Consider the following 25717-nt stretch of genomic DNA (forward strand, 5'->3'; position numbering starts at 1 on the left):
GTCGAAACCCTATCGGGTTTACCTGTAATAGTCTACATCAACGATATTTTAATAGCCAAAGAAACTGAAACGGAACATATGAAGCTACTGGAAGTGACTCTGGACAGAATAATAAAAGCAGGTTTAAAACCTAGCTTGAAGAAAATGGAAATAGGTAAACAGGAAGTGGATTCCTTAGGGTTCAAACTAGGAAAAGACACGAAAGCTCTAACTACGAACATGAGAAGTAAGTTAGAAGAAATGGAGAAATCCGGCCCACCTAAATCGCAAAAGCAATTGCAGCCCTTGCTAGGCACACTGAATTTTATCAGAGAATTAATCCCCCGGTATTCCAGGGAAACCAAAGTGTTGTACCAGGGAACCAGGGAAGGGAAATGGCAATGGACAGAAGAAATGGAAACGGCCAGATTGAAACTGTGTAACGAATGTAGCGGTTATTAATCAATTTATGGATGAAATATGAATATAATAATTCATAAGGGTATGAATAAATTATGATTCATATATCGACCCAACGGGGAATTAAACATATATTGTGAATCAGTTACAACGAATTATAATCAATTACATATATGATTAGTTCTGGTTTAATAATTATTTAGAGAAACTGTTCGTTTGTCCAGCAAACTAAGTCCCTCACAGAATATTATAAACGGAGTTATTCTCTGGCCATGAAAATAACTTGCTATTAGCATAAAGCGATCGAAAAACGTTAAAGTGACTTGGTCTTCAGTTGAAAGAACGAACAGAACAATCGAGCATGAATTAAGTGTTTAATATATGCAGCTATGTCTACAGAGATTATACGTCTAAAATATATACAGAAGTATACACATATATATACAAGAGTGGAAGTAGAGAAGGAAAGAGAGAAGGAAAGTAGCAAACTCACAACCAGTCCTAAGCCAGCACGGAAATCAGTTTCATCATCTAAGATTGAGAAACGGCAGTATACTTGCATTGGTTGCGTGTGTCGAATTTCAGGTTAGCGCTGGTGCAGTTCGTTGGCTTCTTCCGTTCCGCGGGAGGTTTGAAGTGAGGACTTGAGAGTGAGTTTCGCTGGAAGATGGCGATCCCGAAGCTGAGCGCGATGGCAGCGCGTGGTCACCGGAGATGTCCGGGAAAAACGTGCACGAGATGCTCGTAAGACAATCGGGAGAGAGCACAAGAAATTTTGCGTCTTTGCTTTTATGACAGATAAGCCGACACACCTCCTTGAGGTGGGGTAGCCAATAACATGGGTGCAAAGTTGGCGGGAAAGCTTTCCCTTTGTTTGGCCTCACGACTTAATCTGCATGATTTATGATTATCAGATCAGATTTCGAAATGGAGTGCGTTCTTAACAGTATCATCAAACACATAGAAAAATGCATTTGTCAGCTGTGTGACATATCTCAGTGAATAGCTCGTGTCCGGAGCTTTACGGAGAGATCAAACTCGACAGATCAGAAAGGCATAGACAAGAAGTTATGGTTTACAGACAGAATTCCCCTATTAAAATGCACACTAGCACAAATACACTCATTTAAACACTAGGAAACATGCATAGGCTCTAAACTATATCATGTATATATTCCAGCATAGTGGTAGTTCACATATACAGTTAAAAATGTATGATTGTGTGTTTCTGTATGTGTCTGTGTGTGTGTTTTCGTGTGTGCCTGTGTGTGTGGGTGTTGGAATGTGGATCTGGTCAGTCTCTGGGGGGGGTGCTCCTTTTGAAGTCACCAAAGTGAGGAAGTTGGACTTTTCTGTTTTACCGTCGCAGGCCCACAAACCTGCCGAAAGTCACAGCCGTCCGGCGCCGATTTAGTGATTTATAAACAAAGTTCACCAGGTTAAAAGCGTTCTGAAAACTCCAAAGTTTATTGACTCTGAACGGATCCATCCAGGCGTTACAACTGATAAGAATGGCCCTAAATAGTGGACAGTTCGAGAGGCGAGACGAAAAAGTCCAATTAGAAGTGCATGTCCACGAGGACGGAGACAAAGTGACACTTACTTTGTCAAACAGAGACGGAAAAGGGCCCATAGCCTTTTTAACTCACATGCAGGAGCCAGCGATGAACAAATATGACCCGAACGGGCCAGAAAGGGTACTGGCCTCTGTGACTAAAAAATTGTTGCAGATAAAAGCTGTAGCAAAAGAACAGCCAATAATAATCTACTCAATGGCAGGAGAACTAGCAAGACTGAAAAAGAATTTAGTCATGAACCAACAGAGAATTCACTGTCATAGATTTGATCAGTGGAATTTAATTTTGTCTGACACTCAGTTAGAATGGAGAATGACTAAATTAAAAAGAAAGGAAAAAATGACTAAATACCACGATAAGCACCAGCATTTGCCTAAATATTTCACAGATGGAAGCGAAAAAGCTGTCAAGACGAAGTGGGGTTATTTAGTCAGAAAAGACGGACAGCTAATAACCTCTAAAAGTCAAGAAATAGAAGGAACAGCCCAGCTAGCGGAAGTAGTGGCTGTAGAAAAAGCACTGGAAAAAGCGGTTGAGTTAGGACACAAGGAAATTGTCTTAACCTGTGATTCCGAATATGTTTCAGATGGAATCAACCGAGAATTGGATGTGTGGAAAGCAAATGGTTTCCATACAGCAAGAAATAAGCCAATGGCTCACCGAGAGCAATGGATGAGAATAGCTGACCTGTTAGGGCAGGTGGTCACCCATTGTTACCACCAGGTGAGTCACAGCCGGCAAAATAGCGAATCAGCAAACGGAAATCGTGAGATTGACCTGTTGATAGGGCGAGTTAAGCAACAGGACTTAACCGAGCTTTTTGAGAAAATGCATGACCAGTTGAATCACCCGAGCTACAATATGATTCAATTGGAACTTAGGTTAAGAAACCTAAATATCCCGAATTGGAGGGCCAGATATCGGGAAGTTAAGAAGGAATGCAACATATGTAGGAAGTTTATGACAGCTAAAGGTGCAGAAGACAGTGAACTTCCGAAAGAATTCCGTAATCAAGAGGTTAGCATTGACTTTGCAGGCCCGATGAGAAAAACCAAGTTAGGAAATTGTTATTTCCTGTTGGACATCGACAACCACACTAAGATGAAAATGTTATGGCCTATGCGTTCCGCAAAAGAGGAAAAGGTAGTTGAGTGTTTGAAGGAATGGATAAAATGGCAAGGTAAGATGGAGTCGCTTCGCGCGGATGGGGCACATAACATATCTGGACGATTAGTGCAAGATTTTTGCAAGGAGAATAGAATAATACTTACTAAATCGATCGCCTATCGCCCCGCGACGAATGGGATCGCAGAGAGAGCGATAAGAGAGGTCAAGGAATGGTTTTGTAAAAATCAAGCATTGGGAGAATGGGATACTATCATTGATAGGTGTCTCTTGGATCTCAAAAGGTGCAATAAAGCGGAGACGAAAGAGAGGGAGATTAAGAAAAACCCGAAGTTCCAACCTGGTGATCAGGTAATTATCACTAGAAGAAGAAAAGTGGGAAGATTTAAGGAAGGGCTCGGAACCTTAGATAAGGTCAAGGCCATCACAGGGTCAAATACAGTAGAGTTAGAGGCTAACGGCATATATAGCAACCGAGACTTAATTAAGAAATAAAAGAAACAAGTAAAATGGACAACATATTAGAAGTCGTTAATCAAAGGGGGCTGATCAAGGTTGAGCATGGAAAGTATGGGTCAAGAGCAATGATGTGGTTAGAACCAGAATTGGGTAGAGTCATGGGTCTTACAGGAGGTAATGCCCGGCCCGGAGAAACTTTGGTTCGTCCATACCAATGTGTGATCTGTAGTCGTCACTGTGCCATGCCAAATCTGTCCGCTGTTGAGACAAAACAAATGGGACTGGAATGGCTAGTGAGAGAGCAGACTCAGATCGAAATAGGAGGAATACTCCTTTGCCAACGGTGTCGGCCTATGCATTCCAAGTTACGGATAGACTCGTATAAGTTAGCCGGAGACTTTGGAGAAAGATGCAATTGTACCTGGGATGGTACCAGTTTTTGGCAGTGTGTGGTGTGTGAGGCAAAAGACCGTACGCTAGAATCATCTAGGTCGGTTTGGGAGAGTTTGAGGGTTATAAAGCCTATAGGCTTATTCCGGGACGGAATAATAACCCGTTTCTCCAGACATCCCTATATAGGGATGAGGGAGCACGAGAGAAGGGCATTCTTAGACTCAAGAATTCCTATTCTCCCAGGTGCTGAGAAAGAACATGGAGACCGTGCCCTCCGGGAGAGGGAAGAGCTGGTCAAAGATATAATAAGGAAAGATCAGGATAAGGATCTTAGCTGACCTTGAGTCCACAAATCTCACATTGTGGTATGAACCTTTGCTTAAGTGCTTTCCCGAAGAGGACCTGAAAGCAGGCCCCAGGAGTAGGTTTGCATGGATCTATATGTTGAGAAACCAAAAGTGGCAGGTCAGGAGCTGGAGATCTCTAGCCATAGAGATAGCTGAAGAAACAGGATGGATCGAGGCTCCAAATGAGGTCACATGTAACAAAAGAGAAAAGGGAGTCAAAGAGAAAGGTAAAGTTCGTGGAGTTGGAGGTGGCACCAGCCCAAGAGCTGAAAGACCACAAAGTGTGGTGGTCCGAAGAGAATAAATATTTGGCTGAAGTCCCTTATGTGGATGGGGATGTAACTGAGAAACCAAAAGAAAAGTTCAAGGTAGTGATGCATTTAAAGATAAATGTATTAACTTGTGCACATCCAGATTTTAACTGGATTGGAGGCATTGAGGCAGAATTACACCACCAAATACCAAAAATGAAAATGGGTAAACGTGGATCCTTGTTTAGGAGAGTCGAACGGCTCATTGAGGAGCCTTAGCACTAACCTCTTTTCCAGGAAAATGAGAAGATCCTTATCCATGGAGAGCTTGGCTGGAGAATTGGAAGAGGCGAAGGCGAACATTAAGAAATTAAGAAGACAGAGACAATGCTGGAAATCGATAAGTATGATTTTATGGAATTTACTGGGGTTGGGAGTGATGCTAACAATCCTAATTCAAATTAGCTACTCGATCGAAGAAGAAATAAAAGCTAAACAAATAATATTGGCAAAGGTTGAAGTGGCAAAACAAAACATAACGGGGTATGATTTAACCGTCTGGGCAACCAAAAAACAAGATAAAGCAAAAGTTGAAAAGGACACAATTGGCTTTTGGAAATGGTTGGTAGATAACAGTACGGAGAACAACATTGTGCTGTATTACATGGTCAGGGAACGCAAAACGAAGCTACAAAACACTGTGAAAATCAAACATTGGCATGACAAAGCGGTGGAAATTTTTGAGGCAAACAGTTATATTGAGGAATGAGAAGACAACGAAACCGTTAGATATTTTACAGGATCAACAACCCGAACTAGTGAAAACAAGGAATTGGGGGGTTGTTGGATAGTTAGATTAAGAAATTATTTTAATCTGTGGAACATAGACGGATGCGAATGTACAGAGTCAGTGGTAAGACATAAACGGAGTACAATGATGAGAATGCAAAGACGCAGAGATCCGTTGAGTACAAAACTAAATGAGTGGATTAAGGCCAGTAAAATTTTAAATCCTGAGGGGGAATTCGTTTTACTTACATCAGCTAGAGACCGTTATATAAGGCGTTATGGAAACAAGTATGTAGAGAAAGAAAACTATTATGAGACTACAATGAGTCTGGACTTTAATAATACTTTACCATGGTTATGGAAGGTCAAAATGACCCTGCCGAGAGCCACATACAACCAAGAGAAGGAATCTTGGGAGGTGGATAACACGGAAAGACCAGTTGATGTTTATCTAATTAAAATGAAGATTAATGAAACATTAAAAACTGAGCAGGAGATTAGAAACCATTATGAGCATGAAACGAAACTAATGGATAAATGTGTCCGAGAAGAAATTGGGAAGCGTAAACACGGACAGAAGTATCGTTACACGAAAAACGACTATAACGACTATTCGTACGCGAGCCCATGTGACAAATATCGTGAGAATATGAATTGTATGGACTTTGTAAACGGAACAGATCCAGAAACAGGTAACCGAACGAGCGCGATTCTGAGTATAAAATGTAGACTACATCTGAGGAGAGTAGGTTTAAAACAGAAAAAGGATAAACAAGGAATCTACAAGCTGAGTTTGATTTACCATAGGGAAGAGACGTTCGGCCTGCCTGGTCAGGAATGTGCTGAAATGTTAAAAAGCTGTGCAGAAGGATATGATGCAATAACCATCAATCAGATATCTGCAGTTTTATGTTATTGGACGTATGGCCTACCCGTGTTGCCGTGGACATTCGTACGTGATCAAATATCACATAGGTTCAAAATAACCTATGGAACGAATGGCGTGGTGAGAGAAATTGACGAGAGAAGAAATTGGGAAGTTTTCCATACACCATCTAGAATTGAAGAGAATAGTTTAATTAGATACAATATTCCCTATGGAAAAAACAAAGCTGTGATAACGAACCTAGATGCACTAGCTTTAGATGATCTTAGTGAACTGATTAATAGGAGAAATTGGAAAAAGAATTGGTGCAATGCACTGGATAAAAACTCTTATTTAGGGTTAGACTGGATGAGGAATATCACATGCAACACCAGCCGGGAAATAGACGGAATCATCGTCGGAAGGAGATGGTTTGATGATCCGGTCGGATTCCTGGAAACAGGTGTGAAGGGAATAAAAACTGCAGCAACAGCCGTAGTCAATTTTGTATCAAAAGACGTGTGGAGCTGGATAACTGATTCTCTAATTAGTATGGGATGGTACAGCCTGTACGCCGGACTGACTGTTATTGGCATTATATTATTACTTATTATGATTAAATGTCTGTGTATGGCAGCCGGACAAAGGCTTTGTTCTAGGAAAGGAAAAAAGGCTGATGAGTTGGAGATTTTAGGACAGCTCCTTGAGGTACAAGAAAGACAGCAAAAGAGGAAGTGGTCTAAGAGACCACTAATGTAAACTTCCTCATTCCTCTATATAGAGAAAGGGGAAGTGGACCCTTAAGATATATGTTAGCCCATGTATAGACTGCCACACAGACGACTTAGATTCTGACCTTGAATTATCTTGGGGGGCACCGGAGCGAAGCTTTTGACTTCCAGCTAGACTAATCATTGCAATTGGCATTGAACCAAGTCCAACAGAGATCCAAATTGATAAGTGTAGAATGGCATCCAATATGATCAAAGTTGAATATGACAACGGGACCAGCAACGGAGGCAATGCAACCGTTGAAGAGCCAGAGAGCCTGCCCGGGACCTCTGACGAATTCCCAGAGGTATTTGAGTTGTCAATTTTCTTTTTTTGGCTGATTTTACAAGGAGCTACTAAATATCTCTGGTGGCATTATTTAGTAAGTGTTGTTCAGATATGCAGAATTCTGTAAATGAAAAATTTAAGCAAATTGATATTTGTTTGCGGATTGCTTGTGAGCTCTGAGGGTTGGAGCAGGATGCTTGAAACTAGGGGACTTACAGTCCTTTTTCTATCCTGTATGTGTAAATTAGGCACTGACATAATGACGAAATTGGTTGAGAATGATCATTATAGGATTTGGGGAGACATATCCATAATGATATGTACAACATCGTACTTAATAATCTTGCTTGTATGTAGATATGGGAAAAAAGCGAATCTACTAGTATTTGTATGGTTGTCTACAGTGACCATTTTCACCATTGGAATTTACATGAGAAATGAAAATATTAAATTAATGGGAGTCGCTATTTTAATGAGTAGATGGGATAAAGTACATATGATAGCGAGAAGATGGAGGGAATGTTGGGACGATTTAACAAATCGTTTCTAATAACATTTCTGCCCAAAATTCCAGATCCTGGAAAGAGAGATCCGTGAATTGGAGGAAAAACAAAGAAAATGGATCCAACCTGACGATGTCAAGACAATGAGCAAATTTAGTGCTAGAGCATGTCAAATTAAATATTTGTGCTGTGGATGCAAAGCATCGATCAAAAGAGTGTACTTTAAATTGATTCATGACGAAAGGCGGTGCACCAGATGTGTAAATGACCCAAAACAGACAGCTGTAAATTTTTTGGATGAAGTGGTGCCCTTATGGAATTTCGTAGTCAGCTTAAATATGGACCTTGAGGCAGACGGTAGAAGGGAACTTCTGAGAGCTGGGTTCAGTGAGACAAAATTGGAGCGGAATAATGAGACAGGGCGATATCACATTCCATGGTTTCTGAAATTGGGAATACCAGGTAGACAGTGTATTAGATTAAACCCATGGAATGACCGGAAGGAATATGTATTTCAAACCGTTGAACTCCTGGTTATGAAGTCTTGGGATGTTTGGAATGGAAAATAATTTGTTAAACAGAATTTCATTGAAAATTCTGGGATTCATGGCTTTGCCTTGTTCTCAAACGAATTTTTGTACTGCAGATTTCTGGAGTGCTGACCCAGGAGACGCCAGGTGTAAGAACCTGGGAGACCCTTGCACAGTTTCTCGAAATGGCCAAGACGGTTCATGAATCTGTCGAGAGGGTCTGGTTCTCCAGGAGGGTGCTGAGGAAATTTGTAGACGATGATGGGACCAGGGACTGCATTGTACATGAATTACCAAAAAATCCAGATCCAAACAATGTAAGGTTAATGAAATACTATTACGAAATTACATTTATTAGAAACAGGAGGAACGTGTTTGATGTATATATTGAACATGAAACCGCAAGTGAGAAAATTGGCGTATTTTTGATGAAGTGTAGAGAAGACAGGTTACCAATTATAGGTGATTTTACGAGGGCAAATTTTTACTACAGTTCAGGAGAGGGTGTCGTGGAAACTGGTCTAACAAATATGAACTGTACTGAAGATTCCCTACCAAAAGAACTAATTCATCAGGGGAAACCTAGAGTTGATATGGTCGATTTGATTACTCAAGGTTTGCAAAAAAAACAAGATGAAATCAAGAAGAAACAAGATGAGGAAGAGAAGAAGAACCACAAGAATGGAAGGGATAAAGATGGATCCTAAGGCCAAAGAGATGCTTAAATTGTTGAGACAACAGCAAAGAATTAATTTGAGATTGATCATGCTTATTAAACAATCATGTATGTTGAATACTTTTAGGTGTGACTTGGAACAGATTACAAACGAGGTTGAAGCTTTGAACACAAAAGCTTCAGCGCCGGTTGAGTCTGATTATTGTAGTTAAAGGCCAAAGAGGTCAACATTCAGAATGGCCAATATGTATTTTTGTTTCTTCTGCATTTTTCTTATTTTTCTTAGAAGTGATAAGCAGAGCTAACGTCAGTGTATGCTTTAGTTGCAGAAAGGGGAAGTATTAAGAAGAACTAATGCAAGGCTAATGTATGCTTTTTACCACAAGTTAACCGAAATGAGTATTTTTGATGCAAGCCATATGCCTTTTTGCAGAACTAAGATATTTAGAGTGAAAGTCGTTGAGTTTAAGTTAGAAAATGTGTTAAGACGTGCTGCACGTGTGCAACCTGTAGATGACCTCTGTATCTTGTACTTTGACAAACAAGGAGATGTTTTCAAGTCAGGAAGGAGGATGTGATTAGACTATATATTGGAAGTTGTACAACAGAAAGATTGCCACACCCCGGGTGAAGACTTTACTCGCTTTTATGTTCTTTGTAATTTTTTATTTCTGTATCTTGTTATTAAACCGAAGCCATTGTATTTGGCGATTCGTAAACTTTTCTAAACAAGACTCAGAGTGAAATTACTTATTACATAAGACTATTATCTGAACCTGCAATTACTTTACTCCATCGAGCCTCAAGAGCACCGGACCTTGACTGAGCCGGCGTGGACTCCACCTTGAAACTACTGATCTTCATACAACGCTCTCAATCCTCGGTAAGACCAAATCTTATGATGAAGTTAAGGGTTGTAGAAATGTATGTATGATTAATTGGTGGTTGGGGGGATAATAAATACAACATAATTTACACTTGAAATATTGTTAAAATTGTATTTAAGAGATTTGTTGTATTTTGTATGCCTTTTTTCTTTTTTTTAGACGGGTAGGTTAAAGGTGCTACAGAGGATGTTTTGTTTTATACATTTTTGCAATATTACTTGAAACTGTCTTTTACTAACTGATAAAAGACTATTTATTAGGTGCACTTGTAGCTGGTTCAAATATTACATATATATATATATACACACAAAGAATAATGTTAATGAACTTAATCAAAACTTATGTTATTTTCTTATATTCTCATGTTTGTGTTCAGAGTTATAATGAGGCATAACATGCATAATTAATTCGAGTAGGAACCGTTAATGCAGAATATTTTATGGGGCACATAATGGTGACGCACACAATGCCTCGTGCGATGTGTGAACAGCGCCATCTTTAGAAGCACATTTGCTATTGACGAGGTCGGTTGTGCTTTCTCTCGCTCTTCAAACAAGAGTGCTGGTAAGGATATTTTTCTAAGTGTAAACAATATCATCGATTAATTTCATGAGATAAATAACGTTTAAGTGTAATGTAAGACGGTGATGTCATGAAATGTAACGCATTGAATTGTATTTTGAACATTTTACCGAGATTGGTTTTGCTTACTAGCTTTCTCCATGCTGTATGGACCACTGAAGGGGAGAGACGTGTATCCCCCCCCCAAAAAAAACATTAATTGTGCTCTGTGTATTTCTGCAGGTATGTTCGTTGTTTATTGTATTATATGTTGAGAAATGTTTGAAATGTTTACTATCGAGTTTATACGAGTTTGATAGATACAAAAAAAGAGTGAGGTCTGTATGCAAACGTGATGTTATCAAATTTAATATTTTCAATTTAAATTGTGCAAAATCTGTAACTTTTGAGATTTTCCCCCATTTAATTAATTTACTGATGCGAGTACGCAGTGAGGAACTATATTTTCTTTTTTTGTATATATTTCATATGCCATATAATGGTGACATGTATTTTGTGACTTACTTTATTTGTTTGTTTTATCTTAATTATTTAATTTATTTGATTTATCCTATTTGTCTTATGTTTTGTAACTGTTAATTGAGTAAATTGAGATCTTGAGAAGCACATTTGCTATTGACGAGGTCGGTTGTGCTTTCTCTCGCTCTTCAAACAAGAGTGCTGCTTTCTCCATGCTGTATGGACCACTGAAGGGGAGAGACGTGTATCCCAAAAAAAAAAAAACATTAATTGTGCTCTGTGTATTTCTGCAGACCTGCTTCTTCAGAATAAACCTTCCTGAGACCTGCTCCACCTGTATTGTCATCTTTGAGAGCAACAAAACACAACCAGAGTAAAACTGCTACACACTGAAAGGAATAATATTAATATACATCATCTGTACATGAGGTAGGGCCTTAAAAACATGGCCCTCTGGCTTGTCAATCACTGCCATGACATTCCTTATGAGAGACGTGTGCGCTCCAGTAACTTTCCAGGCGCCGCATGCAATGTTTTTGTCAGTAAGAGTAACAACTGCAGATTATGAGTTACCTGCGGTGAGTCCGACATAATGAATCCACTAACACGACACAGTGAATGCCGGTGGTAAACAAACACTCGTGTTCCAATACTCGTGCACGAGTTTTGGGAGGCGTTCCCTCGAAATGAGCTGTGAAGGACTTTTCGTCGACTGAGAAACCATAGACTGTTAGTGAGTTTTTTTAAATGAGCGCATGCGTAAGAACAACCCCCCTCCTGAAATCCTTGAAATCCTCTGTAGCACCTTTAATGGATATGTAAAATAGGAGGAGTTGGATTGAGTACATTCTGCAGTACAAACCATTTCTGTTTGGTAGTAATGTTCCTTAAGATTATACAGAGATTTTCAGACTTGAATACATTTAAATCAAAATGATGGTACCTATCTACTATGAAAGAGACAAAAATGCAGGACACATTTTTTACATAAAGTTTCATGATTTAAAAATACATTTTTTTTTTTTTTTTTACTTCATTTAAAAAAAAATAAATAAAATGAAAGTGCCCAATTAAATGCTTTGTTTGAAATGTGTTTTTTGTTTATGGGACAGCAGTTTGTACCTATCCTGTAGAATGGCCCATATATAATCCTTCAAAATGCTGTTTATCTTAATTTCAAACAAGATTAAACTTACCCACTTACTCTAAATGTTTCAATTCAGTGTTGTTTAGTCCAAAGTCTAAAAAGTTTAAAATTATTACACAGGTGTCTTTTGTCTGTCTGTATGATTATGAGAAGGATCATTTAGTTAACGTGACCGTAATCACAGGCAAAATATAATTTATTTCCAGTTTCTGTGGTTCCAAATCTGAATAAATCCAGATTCAGAAATAATGAACTATTTATTTATTTATGTGACATGAGTGACATGAATCAGTGTGTTCAGTGTCTGATCTGAAGCTTTTACTGCAGGTCTGTTTAACAGCCTGAATGTCATTTGTGCTTCTGCACGCGTCAAAAATATACTTCAGTATTACCACTATATAGTTTATGGTGGTTTACGCACTCTGACGGCACCTATTGTGAAGAAAAACAAATAAAAAACAATCTTACCACACAACAAATTCATACATTAAAAGTGCTGATTCTTCCACTTATTTCCTGTAACTTGCATGTGAAGGAAAATCGTACATATATTTATGAACTCAATGTAAGGCTGGAAGCTTACGCTGCTATTTTGAACCAATAATAGGATCAAAAAGCAGTTGAAGGATGACGTGCATAATTCAGTTATTTATCTGACTCCAGTATAATTAAAGAATAAGAGGTTAAAGAATAACAATTTTAATGGAGTCAGATTAAAGGTAAACGTCTTTCTTAGAACTGACAGGAAAACGTAGGATTTGACCTGAATGCTTAGATAATGAACGTTACAATCACTTGAGCTTTCAACATTATCAGTGGTAAAAGGAAAGATACTCAAAGCTTTTAAAGCAGGCAGATTTATTTATTGAGTTACATGTTTAAATATACAGACAGTAGAATGGAAAAAACTGTATAGAAAAACGTTAACAAATAATGCACTGCTGTGAAGGAGAGGCCGTACAAGTCTTTCTTGTAGTATGAGGTCACGCATATAATTGTGTATAATAATGTGCAGGAGTGACAGGATTAAAGCCTTTCTCCCAAATCAACAGTTACCCTGAGCAACACATTGTTAAACATGAGTGGAACACCAACACAAAACAAAAAAACAAAACAAAACAAACAAACAAAAAACAGCTGACAGGAAACTGAAAGATCAGGCAAATGGCTGGAGATCAAGAGGGGGAGAATACATGCACAGATGTCCTAAAGCAACCAGGGTGGCGGTGGCAAACAAAGAGTAAAATATGAACAGGAAATAGAAAATACTAATAGATAAATAGTATGTAGTGGAAAGCACATGTGTCCTGAGAAGCAAAGAGTACAGATGTGTCATAACCAAGCAGCAACCTCCCTTGAAGCCAATATGGAAGTGACTTAAACTGCAATTCATCAACTGGATGCTAGGGACAGGCTCCAAAAGAGAGCAGAATCTCATTGACCCACATGTTAAAATGGCCAATTTTACAGCAGAAAAAAAAATATTTTCAGCCTGGTTCAAATTGTGGTTTTGGTCTATACTGCTAATTTTGCCCTGCATGACAACTCTGAGGGGGTGAATTTTTTTATAACCGTTTATCCGTGCTCGCATGCAGAAGATAAACAGAACACACGTTGCTGGATCATCTTTGCATTGGCTGAAAGTTTTGTTCATGAGATTTGATAAGACCATGGCTGGAGAATATGCCTCTCAAGACACCACAAACTCTGACAGCACTGCTTGGATATTAAAACTAAAACTGCTGCATTTTGAAAAATTATACTTTAGCAGGCTTATTTGTTTGTGACATATATACAGTCATACAGTTTTACAACGCTGCTCAGGTTACATCATTTCTTGAAGAACGATGATGAAGAACAGATCATTCAGAAGAAATGTGATGCAAACAATGGATAATATATCAATATTTAATGGATTTAATGCTTTTGTGGACAAAAAGTACTGTTTTTTGTTTTTCAATGAACACTCATGGACATTTTACCCAAATGCAATGGATTGGATTCATTTCGCGAATGCTATTTCATTATAAAGTTATGAAGTCCCGTTTGATTTTTCGTGCTGTCATGTGCAAACCCGACACAAATTTCAATTACTGGTGCTGGAGCATATCGTAAAAAATACACTGTAGACTGTCACCTTTAGAACTTTCTATTGATATAATTTATCATTATTAACTAATAAAGATAAGGTATATCATTAGAATATTAATATTTTAGACAGTATCTAAGATATATAGATAGCTCCTTTGCGTGCTAACATGGTCATGTTGAGCTAGGTTTCAGAAACCATGGCAGTGGTACCTCAGTTTCAACCACATCCCGCCTCTTTGCCCATTTTCAGTTATCCCGGAGTGACGTTGTTACATTCACCATCTCGTCCTGTTTGTTATTGACTGTCACATGCTCCTTTGTTTTCAGTTCCCGCCACTAATCATTCATCATGGACACTGATTACACTCACAGCTGTTCGTCATTGGTTTTGTGTATTTAAGTTACTCCAGTATCGATGTATGTTACCTGTGTTTGATGTTACCTGCCTATTCCTTAAGATTAAACTACGTTATCTTCCTTGAACCTGCCTTCCTCGTCTTCCTTGGAGAACATTTGTAACAGAATACCGGACCAAAACCGAAAATAGATTATGCGGACATGTTCACATTTTTGTGTATTCACCACGAAATTCATCAGTGTTGCACTCGCATGCCTCTACGACGACGAAACCCTGAAGTCATTGTTCTGGATCGGGGCCAACTACCATCGTCCCGTGGAGAGTGTTCGTCCCCGATCCAGAGCATAGCCAGACCCAGAGCCCGTATCTTCTCCACGGACCGCGGAGTACTTGTGCGTGCCCCCCGCAGATGGAGAGTTACCATCGGCAGCTACAGGTCAGCCAGACCCCAAGGACAGACGTGAGTGCCCATGACATCTGCTGACGAGGGAGAAACTACTACGGAGAGGGAGGACTGGCTGATTGACTTCGGCAATGAGTCGATTCCCACCCAAACCCACCCATCATGTTCATCATCGTCATTTGACAAGGACATTTCTATGGACTGGTTTTCCTTTACAGACCCTCTACCTATGCTCAGCCAGTCCTCCTGTACCATCGCTGCTGGATGTCATCTGCCCTGCGCCATCTCCGGGGAACCCCTGTGATGTCGAGCCGCAGGTCACACTCCCGCCAGCAGCACTAAGGCCAGAGGTTTCGGTGGCTTCGCCTCCAGCTGCCGACCTTGTCGCTCCATCTCGGCCTGTTGACCTGCCGGCTCCGTCCAGGCTCTGCCCATCTACGGTTCCGCCGGAAACGCTCCAGCTGATGGCTCCTCCAGTCTCCCTCGTCCGTCCGGCCGGCTCCCCCTTGGTCAGTCGTTCCTCCTCTTCCGCAGCGGACTTACGGGACGTCTATTACACTCCGTCCCTCCACCCCTTCAGCTATAGAGGGCTCCTCCTTCCCCTCGGAGTCACCTCGGTCGAGCCGACGTCGCCACAGCCCTCGGGATCTCCAGCTCCACCTCCGCCGGTCGTCGCCAGTACTTCGCCGTGGTCTCCCAGACCAGCGACGTTGCAGGAGTTCACCAGCTCTCCGTTTGCGCCCCGGAATCCACCTGCTGAGTCTCCGTCAGTCGTCCCCCAGATGCCGTCAGTCCACTATACATCATCTGGACTCCGCCCTTCTACTCGGCTGTAGACTGTCAGATCTGGGGAGCACTAGGTCTGTGCCAGCGGTTTACACCATTTACGCCGCCAGGGGATCGTCGTCCTCCCTTCATCACTCCGTCCACCTCCAGAGCCCCCTCCAGAGGGGGGAGCTAATGTTACATTCACCATCTCATCTTGTTTGTTATTGACTGTCACATGCTCCTTTGTTTTCAGTTCCCGCCACTAATCATTCACCATGGACACTGATTACACTCACAGCTGTTCGTCATTGGTTTTGTGTATTGAAGTTACTCCCTGTCCTCAGTCTAGCATCTGGTATTGTTGTATGTTACCTGTGTTTGATGTTACCTGCCTATTCCTTGAGATTAAACTACTTTATCTTCCTTGAACCTGCCTTCCTTGTCTTCCATGGAGAACATTTGTAACAAACATGGGGTGATGCGCAGCTAAGATGGCAGCGGCCTCATTTTCGCTTAAAAAATGCCCTTCAGAAATCTACGGGTGACGTCACGGACACTACGTCCATTTTTTTTTTTTTTTTTTACAGTCTATGGTCATACCATCTTTCTTAAAGAGATGACAATCATCAACATCATTTACCCACTTTAAATGCACAATGCCGTGCACAGCTGTATTAAAGCAGCCAGGTTGGCGGCGGCAAACAAAGGGTAAAATACGAATAGGAAATATTTGTGCACAAACAAACAGTAGTATTACATACAGTGTACTTTTAGACCGATTACTCTGCATATGAACCAAAACTGAGAACTTTTGCAGAACCACCCTATAAAAACACAATTTGTTTAATCTTTATCAAGATAAATTCTTACCATATGCCATAATAAACTCACTGCACAAATCCACCAAATGATAAGTGAACACATTTATTTATATTACTAATGCTGACAACAGCAACTCAAGATGGAAAATTGCAAAATGATTAATTTACGTATTTTCCTTGACACTTTTGGCTGCTTGTTTTAAATGATTATTTTCTTTTCTTTATATTTTCTTCTCTGTGTTCTATAAAGCTGTGCAGAACCCGAATAAAGTAATAGTTAACAAAGGTAAAATCAGCTCACATTATGGTACTGTTTGTGCATTTATTCAGTTTTACTTCTGTTGATACAGGAAGTTGTAGCACATAGATCCGACAATCAGAGGTGTGTACTTCTGTGATTACCCTATTATATATATAATAAACAGATTATTCAAATTTATTTTCTTTTGAGATCAACATAGTGCCACAAATGTTGTGAATAGAGATAAACATCTACTGAGTCTGGAACATCCTACTAATTATGATTAACAATTAACTTGAACTACTTATTTATCTGAAGCAATGTAAATCATGTGTAAAAGACAGTAAATCAGGACACTATAAAAGGAACATGAGAGGCTGTGAGGATGACAGAGCAAGAGCTGGAAACAACATCAGTGAAGAATGAAGGCTTTAGTATGTATACTGCTGCTGTTGGAAACCTTTGTGTTTGTCGTCCAGAAGCAGGTAGATGGAGGACTCAATGAGAATGAGATCAGTCAACAGATCAGCTCTGAGGACGGAAGACAGAATCCACCTCAAACAGACACTTTGAGAGCTGAAGCTTCAACTGACAGACAACAAGCATCCCAGATCACAGGCATCCCTGACATCCATGCAGCACTGAGAGAACTGACCGCCACCGTTACAGAGCAGAAAGAAAACATCAGAGAACTGACCGCCACCGTTACAGAGCAGAAAGGAAACATCAGAGAACTGACCGCCACCGTTACAGAGCAGAAAGAAAACATCAGAGAACTGAGGGATGAGATGAACAAGAAAAATGAAGGTACTTCACCAAAACATTCACTCTTTTATCAATGATCCTCAAAGTATAACACCTGCAATACATTGTATAGTGTAAATGTTAGTGTAAGGTTGAGTGTATACTGTGTAAATTGTGTTATCTATTACAATAATCAGTGTAAATGTCATTTAACAGAAACTTTATTCCTTCACAGAAATTTCAAATCTTACTCTGAGTCAAGTGGAGTTGATAAAGGAAAATAGAGGTGAAAGTGTGCTTGAATGATGTTAAATTCAGTGTATTCATTCTCAGTGTAATACAGTAATATATCACAATATTGCTTATGTTTTTCAATAACAGACAGAGAAATAGCTTTTTCAGCTTCAATGATGGAATCTGGCAGTGGATATATTGGTCCTTTTCCCACTGAAATCACACTAACCTACAAGAAAGTCTTCACAAACATAGGGAACGCCTACAACCCAATTACAGGTAATTATCAATGAAATGGAGTCATAAAACTCAGTTTATAGTAATGAAACCTTCTGCTCCATTCAGACCTCTCTGCAGTTGTGTAATGTGTATAAGAAAATTAAATTATCTGCCATCTTTCAAAACTATCACACAGTGTGTTTGGTAATTGAGAAATCATACAGGAAACAGCTGATTCTGTGTCTCTTGTTATTTGATTTAGGTATTTTCACAGCCCTACTGAAAGGAGCGTACATGTTCAGAGTCTCTGTATATGGTGTTGGTGGAACTTCAGTAACTGTATCCATTGTTAAGAATGGAGAACATGTGGTTACAGCATATGATAATCAGCCTCAGAATGCGTTAAACTCCTCAAATGGAGTTGTGTTGATCCTGGAGGTTGGAGATGTTGTCTATGTGAGACTTTGGCCTAACACAAGGATATATGATAATGAGAATAAGCACTGCACTTTCAGTGGTTTCCTGCTGTTTCCCTTAAGATAACAGGAGCTTTGCAGAATGTGATTCCAATAATTCAGTATATGATTTAAAATGAAAGTCATGAAGAATCATTAACATATGAACCTGTATTAATGAGGTCTATACATGTAAGTTTGTATAAAGAGTTTCAGCACTGAGACAGACAGGACCCATGAATATCACATGTGACTCAAAAGTGTTTTGTTAAAGTAGTAAATCTAGAAAGTTAATTAATACCTTTTTAAGTGTATCTTGTTACTGATCCTTGATCTGTATCTCTTCATCCTACAGAAATAAATAAGAGAAAAAAGAGACATTGTGGCAATTTCTTTTCCTTACATTTTCATGAATATTTCCCCAACAATGTTTGCTTTGAAGCACTCATAATTTCATATTTATCAGTCCTACCTGGATTTTTTTGCGATGACTGAAATGCCTGATTTTGTGGTGGCAATTTCCAGAACAGTGGACCTAATTTTCTTAGAATGGGCAATATGACCAAAATCCTATAGACTAAGCAAACCACAGCAAAACAAATAGTTGCCCATAAATAAAAAGTTAGTAAAAAAATAAAATATAAGTATATATAAATATATAACAAAGAAATAAGTAAAAAAGTAAATGCTCAAGTAAACAGTCAGTAATAAAATTAGAACAAGGAAAATGACAATAGTGTAACGATCTTTAGCGATATTACAAGTATTTAATCAATCAGCTCAAATCATGGGTGAAATATATATTGAATAAATCATAAATTCTTATGATTAATTATGATATATGTCAACCCAAGAGGGAATTATGCACATATATTGTGAATTAATTACAACAGATTGTATATGATTAGTTTTAGTTTAAAAGTTGTTTTAGAAAAACTATCCTAGCTTGTCCAGCAAACCATCAGATTTCTCTATGGTCTATTGTAAAAGAAATTGTATTCTCTGGCCACGAGAATAAATTCCTATTATAGCAAAGCTTAAAGCAATGGTGCAGAAACGAAACGTAGAAGTGACTTGGTTTTCTGAATGAGCAGCAGAACAATCGAGCATGAATATAATGTATTTAATATATGAAATTGATAATACAAAGGTTATACGGCTAAATATACACAAGTACTACACATATATAGAAAATGAAAGTGTAGGAAATCAACCCAAATAATTAATCACAAATGTAATCAAATTACACTGAATAAGAACCGGATTAACCAAATGATTTAGAATCAATATTTAACACTTTATCAATATTTAACACTTTAGCTTTTAACAAATTTCTCTGACCGTAACCTGAGAGAATTAATACACTAGCAATCCAACAATAGTTTCATTTGCTTAATAAAATTGCACCAGCTCAGCAAAATTAAGAGACCTGTGTTTACTTGCGTTGGCTGCTCCTTTAAGCGCGTGTTCCCTTCGTGACGGAGTTGAAGGAAGCGCGTGGCTCGGTCAAGAGCTCTGAAGGACGACGTCCGTGGGGAAGTAGTTGGCTTTGCAGAAAATGGAGTCTTCGTTGAATAGCAGGGTTTACGCGTTGCTGCGTGAGTGTCTCTCTGCGTCTCAAGGAGTTGCTGGAAACAAAGGACTTTTGGCAAGTCCTCGGCTGTGAAGTTCAACGAAGGTTCTTGCAGGGGTTTGAGTGAGTCTTGAAGTGGTTTGGCTTGCAGGCAGGACGATGTTCGGTCCGCCGCCTCAGCGAATGCCAAGACGAAGTGCAAAAGCAGAAAGCCAAAAACAGAAAGCAAAAGCAAAAGCCATTTCACAATGCGCGGTATTGAGTTTTGAACGGTTTGTTGGTTCCGCCTTTCCGATTGTTTTAGCCAATCAGGTCCTGTTTTGGGCGGGGTCCAACGCCCAGTTCTCCTGTCCTTGTATGCAATTAGCATACTGTCCTTACAGTCCTTTGTTCTCAAACTTAGGGATTTTGATCAGAACTTTGAGAAGTTAATTTTGCTGGTTCAAAAGTCATACATCTTACATAAATCAATTTTGCATCAAAATACTGGAAAGCATTCATCCATCACAACCATACCAAACAGTACACACTTTCTATAATTGAGGTAGATTTTCTTCAAATTTACCAGTAATCAATATTTAAAACACACAGAAAGAAGTGAATACGTACCATGAACAAAATAAAACATGCTTAATACATATTATATGTTAGAGACTGCTTTTTGGTGATAAGTTCATATCTCTGGCAGTATTTTTCTAAATTGTCTCCGTTGTCTCTGAAACTTTGGAATGTCTTTTGAAATGCAAAGCTGGGCAGAGGGAAAGTTTCTTATGGGTGATTCCCATGGTGCCCTGCTGTGATCTTCACCTTGAGATGTGTCGCAGGACCGAGTTTCCTGATAACAGTGAATTTACACCTTGTGTCCTGGTGTTTGCTGATCCATCTGTTTTCTTAAAGTCAACACAGCGAAAGAGAGTCTCTTTGATCTTTTGCTGTGTTACTACAATCACATGCATTTGTAATAAAGCAGACATTGAGGGGCCATCTTCGATCAGCCATTTTAGTTTCCAGGTCCAACTTTATGGCTCACAAATGGTTCAGTTAGGGAATGAATTGACTCTTTGATCTTTGGAATGTGGAGTTTGTGGTAATTTGGTGAGCTTTGTTCGGGAATAATCCTACAAAAGTAAAGTCAAGGAAACAGAGGTGATCAAAAGAGTGGCAAATTACAAACAGTTAAACCTTTGAGAGCCAGCAAGGAAATCAGTTTACACAAATCTTAAAAGGTTGTTACTTGCGTGAGTTCAGAGTGCTGTAGTTACTGCCTTTCCGTAGAGTTTCAGCGTGTTTGGCTTGGAGCGACTGGTCCTTCTCAGGAGGTTGTTCTCCGGCAGGTTTTCCAAAGCAAGGTTTAACTTGAGCGGAAGATAACCGGAAAATAAAGAAGAGAGAGTCCGTCTCCTAGGTGATGGAGGATGACGAAGGCTTGACAAAAGCAAAGCTTGTGCAACGAAGAGATGCGTGTCATTGTGTTTTAAGGACAACAAACCAGAACGCCTCCTTGGGAACGTCTGCCAATGATACGGGTGTTTGGCGGGCAAACTTTTCTTTGTTTTGTCTTGCAGCTCGATTTGCATAATTTATGAAGCATCAGATCAGGATGTATTTTCGTCAAAGTATCATTAAAAATAGAACAATCCATTTTACAGTAATGTGACATACATTGTTGAATAAGGCATAAAGAGAGCTTTACAACGAAACCAAACTTGTCAGTTGGCAAAAGCATACAAGGGAAGATACAGCTTATAATCTATTTTTATCATTTAAAATGACACTAACACAACTACAGTCATAACGAGCTTATACACTAGGGACACATACATATAGCTTGCAGTACAATGGCGGGTACACTTTGGCATAGTCATATTTTGTACATACAATCTTCCTGCGTGTTTGTGTGTGTGTCTCTGTGTGTGCGTGTATTGGAGTTTTTAGTGCTGTCTAGTATGCGGACACATGGCTTGCAGTAATTCGATCCGAGTTGACCACAATCAACTGAAGTCACAAAGGAGATGTTCAGGAATCTATCGAAATAGCCATAAAACGTGTCCAGTGAGCTGTTAGTGTCCGCCAGGCCAGAGCCAATGTGAGATTTACAAACAAAAGTTCAATGAGTTTAGGCTTAAACACAGTTCATGGTTGGCCTGCAAATTTTTGGGATACATTAATATCTAAAACACTTTGTTTTGGTTCTCAAATCTGATTGGCTGAGAGCACTTTCTAGCTGTGCGATATACCCAGTTTCACCGTTTGTATCGCTCCACTTGCAGCGAATGTCATGGCGAGAATGTAGTTATTTAGACCTAAAATCTGTGACTTGTATATAAATATAGCACATATTTTACAATTAGTTTGGACACTTTTGCAGATGCGAGCTCCAGGCCATCAGCGGCCATTCAGTGCTCATGTGCCCGCAGAGAACAGCTTGATCGCCAGTCCTTGGGGAATTTGCTACTAGCTCTGATGTAGATAGTGGTTTAACATGAGGTATAATTCATTTTGGTTATATTAAACAGGCATTAATCTATTGTTGCAGAGCAAATCAATTTGGGTTAAAGGGTTAGTTCACCCAAAAATGAAAATTCTGTCATTTATTATTTACCCTCATGTCGTTCCACACCCATAAGACCTTCAATAATCTTCGGAACACAAATTAAGATATTTTAGTTCAAATCCGATGGCTCAGTGAGGCCCCCATAGGGAGCAATGGACACTTCCTCTCTCAAGATCCATTAATGTACTAAAACATATTTAAATCAGTTCATGTGAGTACAGTGGTTCAATATTAATATTGAATACGAGAATATTTTTGGTGCGCCAAAAAAAAAATTAGTGATGGCCGATTTTATAGTGATGGCAGGAAGCATGTGAGCACAAATGAATCAGTGTGTCGAATCTGCTGTTCGGAGTAGCTACATGCTAATAGTGATTAGCTAAGTGTTTAAGTGGGCTAAGAACATGCTAATAACTCCATAGTAACCATCTGTGACAACTACCAACCACCTAGTAACATCATAGCAACCATCCAGGTTACCATAGAAACTGCCTAGCAACACCCTAGCAACCACCCAGGTTACCATAGCAACCACCTAGCAACCACCCAGAACACCCAAGCAACACCTTAGCAACCACCTCAAGTACCTTAGCAACTGCCTAGCAACCACCCAGGTTACCATAGCAACCACCCAGAACATCTTAGCAATTGCCTAGAAACACCCTAGCAACCAAGTGGCGAGTTTTGCCACTGCAAGCACCATTCACATTTTCTTCAGGAAATGTACATTCTAGTATTAATATTGAACCACTGTACTCACATGAACCGATTTAAATATGTTTTTAGTACATGAACTCCCTGGAGTCGGGTAACACGCCGGCGTGTTTTGCAGGATTTTTTTCACATTGCAGCAAAACAGACTTAAAATACTCTGTCATTCATAGAGACATAAGTAATATATCAATTGAAACTATAGAATATCTTCTTTTATTTGTATACACTCAGAGTAAAAACAAAATGTTGTGCTTTTTGTAAAATAAAGAAAACTAACATGATGCGTGATCTCTCGTCTCCCTCTGATAATTCTCAGAAAATGAACTGTAACTTAGTGAATACTAATGACAAAAATATTATACATATGTCTAAAGAAACGTTGAAATGTCAGGTTTTAAATCGTGTAAGTCAAATCGAAAACAAACATTCTGTGTTTATGTAATCTATATGAAAAAAGAGCCATGTCAGAAGTCTGTGATTCAGCTCATTATCCGCTAATGCGGCCACGCCCACGGAGCGAGCGCTATTTAGAGGCAAATTCTGAGTCAATACATGCATTCATCGATTCAATCGTGTATTTATTATCTTGAAAAGTGTTTATCTGGATGTAAAAGCCATGGTTAGCGACCATTGGAAGACATGCAGTTATTTCCTGTTTTCTTTTCTTCTATAGATGAATTTTAGATGAGTTTTGTTTCTTTAGCGCCCTCTGGCTGCAGTATGAATTGAAAACACCATTCATGGAATAGCCTCTTCTTCTTTAGATGAATTTGTGGATTAAAAATGCACAGAGAGCGCCCTCCGACTGCAAGTATGAATTGAAAACACCAGCGCTCATAGTGATGACAATGAATATTAAATAAATATAACTCCTCTGTATAGAAAATTGACATAAACATATGAGAATCCAACATTTCTCCAAATGTGCATGCTTTTAAACTAAAAGCTTATATTCAGACTCTTTGCATCACAGAAATACATTATATTTTAAAGTATAATATAAAACCATTATTTTATATTGTAATAATATTTTTCTGTATATTTCATATACCATGATGAGCTTGAGACATCACAGAAGGTTTTTTTCACAGCCTACCTGACTGAAATGCCTCATTAATATGCATGTCATTTCAGCTCATTACTATGCGATTCTTTTGTCTTCTCAGATGAGAATGACCAATTATTCATGGTGATTCAGGCCTCCACGCATACTGTGTTTCTTGGCAAAAAGTGTCTTACAAAAACTAAATCAATATATTGTTATAAATGAAAGAGTAGTCAGCATATTTTTTACATAATTTTGAAGCAAAAACTCTACTCTACAACCTCCAATACCCAGAAGTCTTGTGAACACAGATTTAATATATATATATTTTTTTTGGCTTTATTTCAGTGACTTAAGTTTTTGTTTTTTCAATAACCACGCATAAACGTTATTCCTTCAAAAACACAAACATGTACATACATGTTCCTCACATATTATGGTAGCCTAGTTTGTGCTGAATACAGTGTAATGACACTTGTGTCATTAATATGCTTATGAACAACTGAAAAAAGCACAAATGTCAGGGCATGTCAAAACTTCTCCAGGCCCCAAATCAGCCTCAGACTCCAGAGGGTTAATATCTTAACTGCTGATCTTGTTGTCTATACCAGGTGGTATTTTGTACAAATGTAGAACAACTTCAGTATAATTTCATTTTGAACATAAGTTGCACATTGTTATTTTGACCACTGATTTAAATGTGGCTCAATCTTCCAGTGGCCTGTTGCATGAAGCTAGTTTCAGAGTAGGTTTAGAGTTGATAAATCCAACCTGGTTTAGATCAGGATCAGTTGTTGCACAACGCTTGGTGTAAACGTTCGGGTTTAATCTCACACCTGATGAAGACTGCACTCAGCACATATCACTCAATCAGGTTCGGTAACATCAGACTTGAAAGTAACCACAGACAGGTTCTGGTCGATTTCTATTGAAATAAACACTGTGCAACTTGAGATTATCATGGACAAAATTTCAAACAACGTTCATTTTCTCAGGGTTCTCCCGAACGATCAACTGCCTGAAAGACCGTTAAGGAACTTCTTGTCCATGGTGATAATTAATACCCATCCAGCAGAGTTACCGGGGGAACACTGGTTGACTGTTTATTTACAAAGTGATGGTACCGGGTATTTTTGACAGTTTTGGCAATCCCCACGACAGTGAGCGCTTTCCAGCCACCATCAAATACTTTCTACTAACCAAATCTGTTGACACTGTATATTCTGACAGATGCGTCCAGGATTTTGAATCGGACACTTGCGGACAGCACTGTGTTTTTTCTGTATCATCTCGCCAGGGGTCATGACTATAATGATGTGATGAAACTGTATAGTAATGATCATATTAAAAGTAATAAAATGGTATCGCACTTTGAAAAGATTAAATCCGAATGCTTGTAACGAAAAATTTTCATGTATTTAGTGTGTGCAAACATGTAATACTTATATA

General features: G+C 39.1%; 1 protein-coding gene and 1 long non-coding RNA gene across 4 annotated transcripts in view; both read left to right on the forward strand.

Annotated features, from left to right (window-relative positions):
- The window catches only part of LOC125245136 (complement C1q-like protein 2), a 64860-nt gene extending 46375 nt beyond the window's left edge, over positions 1–18485 (forward strand). For 2 of the 3 annotated variants that reach the window (XM_048155617.1, XM_048155619.1), the window contains exons 3-4: positions 17856–17987; positions 18190–18485. In XM_048155617.1, the coding sequence (XP_048011574.1) occupies positions 17856–17987; positions 18190–18470 (413 nt within the window). In that variant the 3' untranslated portion in view covers positions 18471–18485. Of the gene's footprint in view, positions 1–17511; positions 17538–17709; positions 17761–17855; positions 17988–18189 lie in introns of all 3 variants that reach the window. The other variant, XM_048155620.1, reaches the window with a different exon arrangement.
- On the forward strand, positions 10243–11298 carry LOC125245164. The gene is made up of 3 exons (XR_007179446.1): positions 10243–10424; positions 10575–10664; positions 11195–11298. It is a non-coding gene; the product is annotated as an uncharacterized LOC125245164 (long non-coding RNA).
- Positions 18486–25717: the final 7232 nt, after the last annotated feature.

Source organism: Megalobrama amblycephala, linkage group LG14 (genome assembly GCF_018812025.1).
Source record: "Megalobrama amblycephala isolate DHTTF-2021 linkage group LG14, ASM1881202v1, whole genome shotgun sequence".
Classification (NCBI taxonomy): Eukaryota; Metazoa; Chordata; class Actinopteri; order Cypriniformes; family Xenocyprididae; genus Megalobrama; species Megalobrama amblycephala.